This window comes from Lagenorhynchus albirostris, chromosome 9 (assembly GCF_949774975.1).
Source record: "Lagenorhynchus albirostris chromosome 9, mLagAlb1.1, whole genome shotgun sequence".
Classification (NCBI taxonomy): domain Eukaryota; kingdom Metazoa; phylum Chordata; class Mammalia; order Artiodactyla; family Delphinidae; genus Lagenorhynchus; species Lagenorhynchus albirostris.
Genome location: NC_083103.1, coordinates 82471375 through 82486122, shown reverse-complemented (window position 1 = coordinate 82486122; position 14748 = coordinate 82471375). Strand labels below are relative to the sequence as shown.

Here is a 14748-nt window from a genome sequence, read left to right as displayed (position 1 = left end):
TGAGACTGACTTCAGAGATGAGAAAAATTTAAATAAAATGTGTGAAAATAAAAACCATCTGGCTGCCCAAAGATTAATTTTAATCCAAACAATGAATCCAGCTCAGCTTTATGCATTCTCTACTCATAACAGCAAAGAATGTAGAAAAGCACTGGTTATACATTAGTGCTCAAACTGCAGGACTTTTTATTTATTTATTTTGTCTTGAGCATTGAAAAACCCAATATAAACTATTAAGATCCTGTAAAATTAGATACAACCAAGTGTATTGATGTTTCATCTGATTTGTATTATACTCATTTCTTTGGTTTATTTTTATACAACATTGTTTTAAAAGCTAGTAAAATGAGTTTGAGAGTGTTTTCTTTGTCTAGTGTTCATTGTCTCCATATACAGAAATTCTATGAGAAACAATTCAAAAGGCATTTCTCCTATGCTGGATTCTTTGCTCATAATGCCAAGCATAGCTTAAACTACTTAACAAAATGTAGCTTCAAAATGAAATTCTTATATAAAATGCAAAACAGGAGGATATAAAAATAAGCCTGAGAAGTCCAAGTGATGGCTCTCAGATTAAGTCCTGTGCAAAGAAGATAACTCTGAGCACGCGCCTTGGGCTGAGCCTTGAGTACCTTCCATGGCTGAGGAGGAAAGGATTTGAGAAGTTAAGTACAGTTCTGGTTTTATGGTGGTAAGAGTAATAGACAAAACTCTTATTGAATAAAGTATTTATTTGATAATCCAAAGACATCATGGGCATGATTAGCAACTCTTTGGCAGGTGGCAGTGCTCCCTAAAATATTATCAAATACAAAACTTCACCCAAATATTTGACTAATGATTAAATGACCTGAAATGGAAGAGCAAGTATAAATTAACTAGCTATAAAGTTTGAGTTTATTGGCTTAATGACACTTGACACTTTTAATGAGAGACTAGAAATATCAGGGTAAGAGAGGAAGCTCAAACTCTATATACTCTATATACAGCTGATGATTATGCAGAAATTATACATGGTTATTTTTTGGTGGGAGGATTGTAGATTTATTTGCATGTCTAGAATATATACAGAATAGTTTATTATCATTTTATCTTCTTATAGTGTTTTATAATTTACAGAGTACTCCTAAATGAGTTAAAACATAGAAAGTGCTGTTAGCATTCAGTGTTCTCTATATAAATGCTAGATGAGAGAGCTTTATCTCAAAGTACCAAAAATCTTTCTTTTTCATTGCTGCCAGGGATCCTAGGCTAGGTTTTTTAGTAACTACTGCCTCTCTCTTTGCCATTGACATGGCTGCCTTCCCCTCCCCTCTTATTTATTTATTTTGCTTTCCCAAAGTTTTTTTTTTTTTAAATTTATTGGAGTATAGTTGATTTACATGTTATGTTACTTTCTGCTGTCAGTGAAGTGAATCAGTTATACATATACATATATCCACCCTTTTTAAGATTCTTTTCCCATATAGGACATTACAGAGTGTTGAGTAAAGTTCCCTGTGCTATACAATAGGTCCTTATTAATCTATTTTTTATATAGTAGTGTATATGTCAATCCCAATCTCCCAATTTATCCCTCCCCGCTACCCCCCACCCCTGGTAACCATAAGATTGTTTTCGACATCTGTGACTCTATTTCTGTTTTGTAAATAACAAAAGTTATTAAGTTCATTGGTACCCTTTTACAAATTTTTTAAAAAATTAATTAATTTTATTTTTGGCTGCGTTGGGTCTTCATCGCAGTGCGTGGGCTTCTCATTGCGGTGGTTTCTCTTGCTGTGGAGCATGGACTCTAGGTGCATGGGCTCAGTAGTTGTGGCTCGTGGGCTCTAGAGCACAGGCTCAGTAGCTGTGGTGCACGGGCTTAGTTGCTCCGGGGCATGTGGGATCTTCCTGGACCAGGGCTCGAATCCGTGTCCCCTGCATTTTGGCAGGCCGATTCTTAACCACTGCACCACCAGGGAAGCCCCTGTACCCTTTTTTTTAGGTTTTCTGCCCATGTTTTGATTGGGTTGTTTTTTTTCTTGTTGAGTAGCACTTTTTAAATTAAGCATTTTATTTTGACATAATTGTAAATTTACATGTAGCTGTAAAATACTAGAGATATCCTGTGTACTCTTTGCACGTAAAACTGTAGAACAATATTACAATCAGCATTTTGATATTGACAATCAAAATACATAACATTAACATCTCAACAAGGATCCCTCATGTCCTACTACAGCCATACCTACCTCCTTCCTGCCCCCACCACCTCTTTAAACCCTGGCAGTCACTAATCAGCTCTCCATTTCTATAATTTTGTCATTTAAAGAATGTTGTATAAATAGAATCATACACTATGTATGCTTTCATAATTGGCTATTTTTTCCACTCAGCATAATTCTTTGGCCACTCATCCAGGTTGTAAAGTGTTTCAATAGTTCATTCCCTTTTATTGCTGAGTTAGTATCCCATGGTATAGATCTACCGTAATTTAACAATTTACTACATAATAGTAGACTGGATAATGGTCCCCAAAAATGTCAAGTCCTAATCCCAGGAACCTGCAAATATTATTTATATGGGAAATAAATGTGATTTGGTTAGGAAACTTGAATCCTGGATTATCTGAGTGGCCCTAAATTCAATCACAACCATCCTTAAAAGAGAGAGACAGAGGGAGATTTGACACATGCTGAAGAGGAGGCCATATGTTCATGGAGACAAAGAATTGAGTGACATGAACACAAACCTAGGGATGTTGGCAGCCACCAGAAGCTAACAGGCAAGGAATAGATTCTCCCCTGGAGCTCTAGAGCCTCCAGAGGGAGTATGGCCCTGCTGACACCTTAATCTCAGCCCAGTGAAACTAATTTTAGACTTCTAGCCTCCAGAACTGTGAGAGAATACATTTCCATTCTTGGAAGCAACCATGTTTGTGGTAATGAGCAAGTTCACACAGAATAGATCCACATTCCCCTCTCCCTAAGACTCTGGACTCTTCCCTTCATAGTACTCTGGGAAAGTTCTGACATTTCCAACTAGTTGACTGTAGGCAGCTATTGTGTCAATGTTACCATCATTTCCAGATTCTCAAGCCAATACGTTAAATCACGTTTCCTGTGTGAATACACCAATATCAATATGCCTGGCCTATCTTATGTCATCCTTTTTGGTTTAATACCCTTAGAATCTACTCCCATACTTGTTCCCCAGACTCCTACCAGTGCAATGTGATAATATCCTGTACAGGTGCCTTCTCTTGGGCCTAATCTTGTACTCGTCTGGGATATGCTGGCATCTAATTGATTATTTTCCGGAGTGTAAAGATGGATAGTAGGTGTGGATCCTGATATCCCCTTATGAAAGAATTTTCTTAGGTGAAGTCACTGAAAGCTTTTTTTCTTGGGTGTATGGCAGTTGGGGTAAGACTGTTTCCCTCAGACAGAAGGGGTTGCTTCTGTCAGCTACAAAAGACAAGATATTCCCCTAAAGCTGCCATAATAAGTTTTCTGATGTTTCACGCTTGCTTTCAATTTATCCTTTTTCCTGTGTGTACATCCTGGACATCCAAAATGACTAGCCCGTGACTTCCTTGGCACTCTGGGGGCATGGGTTCGATCCCTGGTTGGGGAACTAAGATCCCACATGCTGTGTCGTGTGGCCAAAAATCAAAAAAGAAACAAAAGAAACAAAACAGAACTACTAGCCCTCACAACAGCCTCTGTAATCCCCATCATGGCCATAGTGACAAAATGCCACATCCACTTGATTTTCCTCACTGTCTTCGAACACCTCACACCACCACTAGTGATAATGTGAGTAAATGTGAAATCACCTCTTGCCACAAGTATCCATTTCCCCTGACAAGGAAGGTATTTGTATATCCACCAAATGCATGCAATTCCAGAATCCTACTTTGAGGCTGTGTTTCTAGGAGCTACTCATGGTACAAATTACTATATTATACAGGTCTGCAGCAGGAAACAGATGGCACACCCAAATTGAGTGAGCAAAGAGTGTAGGCAAGGATAAAGGAAATTACAAGAGATGGTGAAGCAGCCTGGGCTAAGCAAGAGCAAGATGTTTCTACTCAAAAGAAGAAAAGGCAAGGAAAACTGGTTGCTGAACCTATGAGATCTACTTCTGGGCTATGTCAGGAGCTGTGATGTAGAGGAATACAGCTATTTCCAAACCACTGCATGGGAGGAAGGCAAGAAAATACACTCCCTGACCTCTTTCCCTTCCCACCCAGTCTTCTCCTAATGGTTTCTCCCATTTGCAACACTCAACCAAGGAAAAGGGATTCTGGTTAATATTGTGCATAGAAGTCAACTTCCCAGGGTACTGAGCAGGGTGAAGGGTAGAGTAGATTTAGAGGGGGGAGAGCCAGTTTAGCAGGCTTCCTGCTAAGGCAGTACTAGGAAGAGCACAGAAAGAGTGCTAAGTATCAACAGAAATAACATGGTACTGTTAGGACCACCAAACTTCTGGGCTTCTACTAGCCTACTGCTTAAGGTCTAGGCCAGTAGAAGAGTGGCCTTACACCTAGCACATGGGTGCTTTCTCAGAGGTGACCTGCAAAGGTGTGCACTATGCCAAGCGTTAGGCTCTACTTCTGATTAAGTATTCAACAAATTGCACTTTTCATCCCCCTAATGTTGGTTCCCTAATGTTGGTTCCTTTCTAACTTTTCCACTGAAGAATGATCCTAAAAGAACAGTGACTGCATATTCCTAGGCAGGAAAATTCCTTTGCAGTCCCCTGCAACTTGTCTTAAAACTTGGGCAAGTTTGCATTCTATTTTACTATTATCTGTATTGCTTTCATCATATTCTTTCTGAAAATTTAGATTAAAATGAATGCCTCCAGGTGTCCTATTGTAACTCCTAAGGGTGACAGCTAACCCCTAAGGGTATGTATAATGTCCTTTAAATTTCTGCTTAAGTGATCTGATTATTCTTACACTGTTGTCACTTTTAAGACATCCAATCCTGATGTTTCCATTCTAATAGGAAAATACAGGATATAAGTACATAACACTATGCACAGACTATGGATGCATACACAAGTAGTTAAGTGCATAAAACTACAAGTGATACAAGTTACCTCTGGAGAGGGAAAAAGGAATAGGACTGGGGGTGATGCCGAAACTTAGCCTCTGTGCACTGGCGCTGAATTGAATCTTGGAGACAGAGTTTTGTGTGAAGTAGAAAAGAACTTTATTGCTTTGCCGGGCAAAGGGGGACACAGTGGGCTAATGCCCTCAAAACTGTGTCCCAACCTGGAAGGATTTGGTGAGTTTTACAACAATGGTTCAAGGGTGAGGTTGCTGATAAAGATCAGGGTGTGTACAGGGCCTGCATTCCTTTAATATGGCCTCAGGTGTTCTCCTGATGAGCTTCTTGTGGTCCTGGATGTTATCCAACTGTGACCTTCTCTCTGGAATAAAGAATGCTTCATCAAGTAGTTAATAACTTCCATTTGTTGGGGGTTTTAGTTCTGCAGAAGAGCTCAAAGATATTGTTATGTGTATCCCTTGAGGCAGAACTAGGACCCTGCACTATTGGTTTGACTGCTCCTCCCTTGTCTCTGCATCCCCTCCCTCACCTGATTAGCAGCTGTTTCAATCTGCCCTTTGCAACTCAGGGAAGGTCATGGAGACAAGCCTATTGCCTATTCCCTACAAACAAGAAAGAGGGAACACAGAAAGGCTTCCATGCCCAAGAGCCCCACAGAGTCCTGCTTGGTTTCAGGGGTGAGAGCTATTTAGCAGTATCTTTGGGATAAAAAATTTGACGCAGATATGGCAAAATAGTGTTAAACTAGTTGTTGGTGACACACCTGGCATTATTTCATGAAATCAGCAAAAACTACAAATAAAGGCTCCCAGGCCCAAGCATTCCTGCCCCAGGAATGCTTACATTCATTTACAGCAAATCACTGAATTTAGTAGAGCACAGTTCAGACTCTGGATCTAGGCTATCTGGTTCAAATATGGAGTCCACTGTATAATGGTGGTATGATCTTTATTTAGTAAGTTGCTTAACATCTCAGTACCTTATTTTTCCCACCAGTATACTGAGGATAATAGGACTTACCCTATAAGGTTATAAGGATTGAAGAGCTTGATACATGTGAAGCACTTACAAAGGAAGACAGGTATTCTACTATAAACACTCTCAGACAAAGAATATTAATTGGAGATATGTCCAAAGACTTCTGCCAATCCCAAATTCACAAACACTGATGGCATATTTTCCCCATAAAATGAAATAATTATTAGCTCTCTTCACATCCCTTTTAATATGATCTAGTACTAGGAGATGGAACTGTTTTCAGGCATAGTTTTGATCAAAGATGTATGTATATACATGTATGTATAAATCTGTTTAGTTGTTCAAGTTCAGTTGGCAGTCCTTCAGCCAGCGAGGCTATTTAGTTACCCAAATCTAATTAGTTTCTGAGGTTCAGATACTTAGTAGTAAGGATGGTGAATACTTTAATTGAAAAATATATCCAAATCTATTCAGTTCCTGAGTTTGAATAGCAAGGGGTATGTGAATATGTGTATGTGCATACGTACACACATAGATCCATCAGAGTTCCTATGCAGGAAACTATTAACAGAAACCATTTTTTTTGCCAGAGCTGAATTATGTTTACTGTACAAAGAAACTAAAACTGTCCAAAATGAGCTCAGGAATAGTGCGAGTGTGGACGGCAGCAAAGGGTAGTGTTGATATGGTGAATGCCATCTGTAGTTAGATCTCCTATACCACTCTGCAAAAAAATGTATCTCCTGTGCCCCATTTGTTCTCAGGAAGCTACTTGAGGATATGATCCACACAAATGAAGGAGTAAATCTAAGACAGACATGAGATATAGGAAATGGGAAATCAGGGAATCCAATATAGGGGAGACACAAGCAATTCCTAGGATGATGGTGAAAAGAGATTCCAAGATGACAGCTGTGCACCAGTCACAGAAGGTAAAAAGTCCAGACTGGACAAAACAGATTATTGCTCCAGAAGCAATTTCTTCAAGATGGATGAAACTGATAAAACAACTGGTATGTCTGAACATAGAGTTTTGGATTTAATTAGCAATAAGTATATAGAAACCTATGTAAACAAAATAAATTATTAAGTCAAGGAAATAAAAATGCAGTACAGGGTAAGAATAACACATCACTTAGCTGTACAGTGTTACAGTAATCTTAATGATGTAAACATTCTTAATCACAGTCAATAATGTAAACACTGAATTACATATGCTGGGAAAAGGGGAGCAGGAAGGGTAAGTGCAATGGTTGGGAAGCAGAAGAACAAAGCTTTATATCAGGAATTAAAGAAATACCTCAAACTGAAAACAAGTAAAAGCAATATAAGCATGTTACCTGAAGATATGGTAATAAATAACAACAAAATAAAACCAGTGAAACAGCTTGCTCTGGAGACAGGAAATAGGAGAGGAAGTGGTATTTTTCATTTAGAGAAAGAATTTTTTATAGATCTATTTGATTCTAAACTATGTGAATCCATTTGACTCTATGTGAAACTTTAAGAAATAACAGAACCCCCCACCCCCACACCCCCAGAAATCTAGCATGGTACCTGACTCATAAAAATTCAATAATGTTAATTATTTTATTATTATAATGACAAGAAAGATGACAATTTTTCACATCACCATTACACTCATGCTAGGGATAACAATGCTTCCTCTACTATAAATGCTATTTGATCTTTTTAAAACATGTTATTTACTATGCTTGGAATATATGGGCATGCTTAATGAAATAAAAAATTATAAAACATTCCAAATTTTTTTTTTTACTTAAGCAAAGTATCTAATTTTATACAATTTACACACAACTTTTAACCAATGAAACTATTTCACTTCTTGACATTCAACAATTATAAGACTTTAACTCCCCAAGACATGCACTACAACCACAAAATAGATTCTGTCATCAATATGATGGTCTTGGCATCTTATATATAATGTTTCCACTTTAAATTAAGTCTTATTTACCAAAATAGAAACAGGCTAAGATAATGAACAGGAAGTTTATAAAAAAAGAATACGAACAGCAAATAACAACACTGACATACCAACCTCATTTGTAATGAAAGAAACACAAATTTAAAAAATAAGGTACCATTTTTCACCTATTTTGGCATAGATTAATTTTTTAAAAAAAGATCCTATCTACAGATGACCAGAGAGTATGTAGGTGGGGGGTGAGAGAGTGGTCACACATATAACAATAACTAGAAGTATAAGTTGTACAGCCTTTTTAGAGAACGATTTGGCAATACTTATAGAAGCTCTAAAAATGTTTAATTCCTTTGAACCAATCATTCCATTTCTAGAAATTTACTTTCTTAAGGACATAATTAAACATGTACCTCAAAATGTGGTTACAAGGATATTCAACAAATCACTGCTTATAGTAAAAACTGCAGACATTCAAAATGTCTAACACAGAAGAAAGAATGAGTAAATTGTGGCACACCTCCATTATGGCAGACACTGGGCTTCCCCTAGATGTCATTCCCCCAGACTTTGCCTTAGCTTCTTCCTTACCCAACCCAAAAGTGTCAGAGGTCAACTTTCTCAGTGACCTGATCTGAGTCAACAGAAACTTTGTGGAAATTTTCTGGGGGCTCTTAAAGAGGAAAAAAATCTTCCTCACTGACAAAACTGAGATGTGAGAGGAAAAACAGCCTTTCCTGCCTTTTAGATACAATTTTTACGAAGATGTGAAGCTGGAAGTTACAGCAGCAGCTCTTACAACCACGAGGGAAACAAGCCTAAGGCAAAACCAATAAGCCGAGGCTAGGCAAAAAAAAGCGTCCTTAATGACACCTCTGAACTGTTTATGTGAGACAATAAATGTCCTTGGTTATTTAAGTCGATTATATTTGAACATTATTACCTCTGGTCAATAGCATCCTGATAGAAACCGTACAACACAATACTTTAGAGTCACTAAAAGTTACGCTACAGCAGTATATTTATGAACAGTAGATGTACAGTTCAGAGAAAAAAAAATTAAAAATAGTATGTTCCCATTTAAAAAAAGAGTAACTATGTTAATATGGAATCGTTTGCCAAGAAAAAGGTCTGGGAAGATACTCCAGGTTTTAGGGATAGTTACCTCTGAAATAGTTATCTCTGAAAGATAGGAATTCGAATGTTCCCTTCTTGTGAATTCACATTTTCTGTTGCTTTCTAAAATGAACATATATCACTTTAAGATTCTCCCACCAGTTTCTATTTCTTCAGTAAATCCAATGCGATTTTGGGGAGGAAGAAGAGGTAAACATGCATTCTAGTGAGCTATCCTGAACTGGGAGTCTGCCTTTTTAATAGGAAAAGTTGTTTCTTCTTTTTTAAACTGTTTTGTGAAATAAAATTTGATACTCTCAGGCATTTATTTTTTAGTGAATACAGAAGATTACAGTTTTCATTTCCCTTTTTACTTAGAAAATCATATCATGACTTTGTACCATTTCGTATTGAAATTTCTTCTGTGAAGCAAAAACAGTCCCAAAATGAAGGATCTTCAGGGGTCATAGGAACAGCAGATGATATTAAATCATTAAAGGTGAGAATAGTAAACTGCCTCTGGGTTGGTTTAGAATCACCTTGAAATGAAACCTAAAAGGGTAAAAAATTAGATTACCTCAATGTTATACTGCATATTAATCTTATGGTCAATTTTGTAATTAGGAAAATAAGAAATCAGTAATCACATTTCAGCAATATTAAATTATACTTCAATAACATTAAATTACAACACAGTAGCATTTCTAGATAATTGCTTCTACTCCTTATATTAGTGTTGCCAATATAACAAATCAAGAAAAATATGAAATAACCTGATTCTCAAACTTTTTGTAGATAAAAATAACCTGTGGTATTTGTTTAAAATGTAGATTTACTGAGCCACACATCCAAAAATTCTGATTCAGTAGATGAGTCAAAAAGGATCCCAAAATATATAACTTTAACAAGCAGGTGGGTTATTCTGATAGAGAGGGACCACCAGGCAAACTTTTGAGAAATACTCTAGAGGGTGCGTCTGATAAAATACCCATAACCACACAGAGATGCAACACTTCATTAGGAAATGACTCATTCAACACTAAATTTAAACTATATCTTATACTCCGTGATAAAGCCCTTGTTCACAACTCAGCCCAGTGTGGACTGTCTTTAACATTCTATACATTCTACTAAAGATAGTACTTGGGTCTTCTACAGTGCTTTTACAAGGTTAATATCTATTTTATATGATGTAATTCTCATAACTATGCTGGTATGGTTGTTACCTCAACTCTATAGATGGGGAAATTGAGGCTCAGTAAGATCAATCAATTTATACAAGCTTACAACACAGGTTAAATGGTAGACCTGAGCCTGAAACTCAGCCAGGTCTTCTGAATAGTACCCTCACCCTTTTCTCACTATGCCAGTGCTGCCTAAATAGGCTGTCTCCAGGGAAATAAAAAGAAAGTACTGCCATGTGCAGACATTACAAAAAATATAAAGCTCTATGGAATCATAAGGTATTAGCAGAAAGGGTAATGCTGAGACCAGCACACAAGGACAGGTAACCTGGGTTGGAACATCTTCAGATTACAGGGGTCAATTTTAACATGTCATTCTTTTAAAAGAAAATAATCTATGAAGAATTTTAATCTTTTTAATCTGTCAAAGGCATGATCTGTAGACTGAGCTTTTTTTCTAAAAGTAATGATGCATACATATTGATCACACTACATTCTCTCATGCAGATTCCCTAAAAATAGTAATAAGCATATAGTTTCAATTATTGTGACATTATCAGTATTCCTTAAATAAATACTTCCACAGAATCACAACTATATGTAGGCTGAGAGTCAAGACCCTAAGGTCTCTTTTTTAAAAAATTTCTCAACTTACCAATTAAATAGCAGAAGAAAGTAAAAATCGATTTTGATTGGAAGAATTGATGTTATGCTAGAATATATCACAAGATCTCTCACATTTTTGACACTTTGGAAATAATTTAGGAGAGTATTATAAAAAGGGGAAGGAGTTCAATTTGACAGATAATTCCATTACTCACTATCCCTCAACTTGGTACCCTTAATATTCAAAGACAGCCCCAATTCACCAGGAAATAAACCACTGTTAAGATGACCAAGACAGTGATTATCTTGAATATCTACTGAATATATGAATACTAGGACAGTACCACCAAAATTTTTTGTCATATTTAAGTGTATTTGAATGTGAAGAAGCAAGTAACATACTTTTAAAACATTTCTGTGAAATCCCAGATGATCTTAAGGATTAGATAATGAACACTTCTAAAGTCTATAATTAAAAAAAAAAAATGCCCAAACCTCTAACCTGATATAAACCAAATGATTATTTCCATCAATAAATAACAAATTCAACTTTAATACATGCTTTTTAGAAAAAAATCAGAGAAATCTTAAAATCTTACATCCTGATGTCTAGATCCATTGGGTTTCCTAAGAGCTACTGCAACAAAATGGTGCTCATCTATTTTGCTTTCCTGAAAAATAAAACATAAGTAAATAGAGAATACTAAATATAGAAACATAGATATATTTCTATTTACATTTAAAAAATTTCACTCCCCCCAACCATATACACACATACATACATATATATCTCCACTCCCCCTGACTTGAAGGAATAGTCACATATATTTTGGCCCTTTACTCTGTAATATTTCAATATATATTTCCTAATAGGGACATTCTCTCACATAACCACTGTAGTTAATAACTTTGGTAAATTTAACATTAAAATAATACTTAAATCTACTATCTGTACTCCAACTTTTGTGAATTAATCCAGTAATGTCCTTTTATATCATTTCCCCACCTCCAGTACAGGAGGCAGTCTAGGGTCAAGTATTACATTCAGTTGTCACTGTCTTCCTAGCTTTTCTTTTGTCTTTTATGATGTTAGTATTTTAAAATACAAGCCCCATCCCCCACTTTTTACTAATAAACGTTGGCTATTTTCAGTCTGATGGTTCTTAATGATTACACTTATATTATACATTCTTAGTAAGAATACTACATAGATAAAGTATCCTATCTAGAGGCACATCTAGATAGCCATCTGCCCTCACTGGTGATGTTAGTTTTGTATATGCTTAAAGTGTACATTTAAAAAAATTAGATTGCAGCACTGGTTTATAAGCATTTAGTTAACTACATACTACAGCCGATGGAAAATCATGGTGGAAATTCATAGGTAAGACTTAAAAAATATGTAATTTCCTATTTTCCCCTATGTATGAGACAAAGGGGGAGGGGGCTTTAAAATATAATAGACATTGAGGCAGTTACCAGAGAAAAGTATGAACAACTGTTAAAAACTAAACAAAATTTCACCAAAAAGCCACTTTACTAAGGCAGTCTTCCATAAGACATGAGTTGAAATAGGAAACTACAATCAGAAATAGTATTACTTAGGGACTTTTCATCCTTCATCCTCTTCCTCATATCTTCATATGTTAAGATATCCAAATTAGCAATAAATAAATAAATAAATAAAAGAAATTCAAAAGAGATAAATTTAGGAAAACACTTCAAGAGAAGAAAAAATAACTAGCTAAGTATGAGAAAACATTTAATAGGTCAAAGTTTGTTACCGTAAACAAAACTATTCTTTTTGAACATGGTTCTCCCATTCTTTACACTGAATGTATCAATAATATAAACACTAACATACAGAGATGTTTTGGCTATAATTATTTTTGGAAAACAACTTAGATCAGCAGTTTTTGTAGTGTCTGTAAGGCGGAATATTAAGAGGTAACCGTGGGCAATAACTAGTTTTCATCCAGCCTGTCCACTAAAATGCCACTTAAATGCTCAATTTGTTTACTTACCTCATTATAAGCTAAAATTCAATGAGACTGATTTCAAAATATTCACCATATCTACTCGGACCTCATCAACATCACATAAATATGAAATTTGAAAACAGCAAAACTAGGGAAGTTATTTTACAATGACTCCAGTTTATCAAACATTAATATTCGATGTCTCACTAGAATAAAAGTTCTATGAGGTGATCACCTTTCCCTAAATCCTTTCTGCCTAGTACATCTATAATAAATATTAGTTGAAAAAAGAAATGAACCCAGCAAGCTAGCTAGCTAGTTAAGCTAGTACATTCAATGCTACTGAACTTGACTTAATTTTAAGAGTTTATAAATTTTCAAAAGTTTCCTAAGCTTATAGTTTTTTTATCCATAAAACTATTGTGAATAACAAAATTTCCTTAAAATCTCCAACAAACCCAAAGGGAGCAAGAATATTTTACTTTTTCAGGAGATAGTTTAGCATTAGATTACAAAGATTAACCTGCTTTAGTCAAATTTTATGTCATTTTCTTAGTATGTATTTTCACCTTATAAACAAAGTAAAATAACAGTTTAAGGTATAACTTAAATCATTCAATTTTTACAATGTTTTCCCAATGGTAAAGTACTAAAGAAAATCTCATAAATGTTAATATATCTTTTTTTTTACATCTTTATTGGAGTATAATTGCTTTACAATGGTGTGTTAGTTTCTGCTTAATAACAAAGTGAATCAGTTATACATAGACGTATGTCCCCAAATCTCTTCCCTCTTTCGTCTCCCTCCCTCCCACCCTCCCTATCCCACCCCTCTAGGTGGCCACAAAGCACCGAGTTGATCTCCCTGTGCTATGCGGCTGCTTCCCACTAGCTATCTATTTTACGATTCGTAGTGTATACATGCCCATGATACTCTCGCACTTTGTCACAGCTTACCCTTCCCCCTCCCCACATCCTCAAGTCCATTCTCTAGTAGGTCTGTGTCCTTATTCCTGTCTTACCCCTAGGTTCTTCATGACATTTTTTTTCTTAAATTCCATATATATCTGTTAGAATATGGTATTCGTCTTTCTCTTTTTGACTTACTTCACTCTGTATGACAGACTCTAGGTCCATCCACCTCACTAAAAAAATAACTCAATTTCATTTATATTTATGGCTGAGTAATATTCCATTGTATATATGTGCCACATATTCTTTATCCATTCATCCAATGATGGACACTTAAGTTGTTTCCATCTTCTGGATATTGTAAATAGAGCGGCAATGAACATTTTGGAACATGACTCTTTTTGAATTTTGGTTTTCTCAGGGTATATGCCCAGTAGTGGGATTGCTGGGTCATATGGTAGTTCTATTTGTAGCTTTTTAAGGAACCTCCATACTGTTCTCCATAGTGGCTGTACCAATTCACATTCCCACCAGCAGTGCAAGAGTGTTCCCTTTTCTCCACACCCTCTCCAGCATTTATTGTTTCTAGATTTTTTGATGATAGTTATTCTGACTACCGTGAGATGATATCTCATTGCAGTTTTGATCTGCATTTCTCTAATGATTAATGATGTTGAGCATTCTTTCATGTGTTTGTTGGCAGTCTGTATATCTTCTTTGGAGAAATGTCTATTTAGGTCTTCTGCCCATTTTTGGATTGGGTTGTTTGTTTTTTTGTTATTGAGCTGTATGAGCTGCTTGTAAATTCTGGAGATTAATCCTTTGTCGGTTGCTTCATTTACAAATATTTTCTCCCATTCTGAGGGCTGTCTTTTGGTCTTGTTTATGGTTTCCTTTGCTGTGCAAAAGCTTTGAAGTTTCATTAGGTCCCATTTGTTTATTTTTATTTCCATTTCTCTAGAAGGTGG

The 14748-nt window shown here is 36.0% G+C and overlaps 1 protein-coding gene across 4 annotated transcripts in view; it reads right to left on the bottom strand.

Annotated features, from left to right (window-relative positions):
* Positions 1-5190: 5190 nt before the first annotated feature.
* The window catches only part of AASDHPPT (aminoadipate-semialdehyde dehydrogenase-phosphopantetheinyl transferase), a 34272-nt gene continuing 24714 nt past the window's right edge, over positions 5191-14748 (bottom strand). For 3 of the 4 annotated variants that reach the window (XM_060160316.1, XM_060160313.1, XM_060160315.1), the window contains exons 5-7: positions 11489-11560; positions 9501-9651; positions 5191-5424 (exon numbers count right to left, since the gene is read on the bottom strand). In XM_060160316.1, the coding sequence (XP_060016299.1) occupies positions 5300-5424; positions 9501-9651; positions 11489-11560 (348 nt within the window). In that variant the 3' untranslated portion in view covers positions 5191-5299. Of the gene's footprint in view, positions 5425-7612; positions 9652-11488; positions 11561-14748 lie in introns of those variants that run through there. The other variant, XM_060160314.1, reaches the window with a different exon arrangement.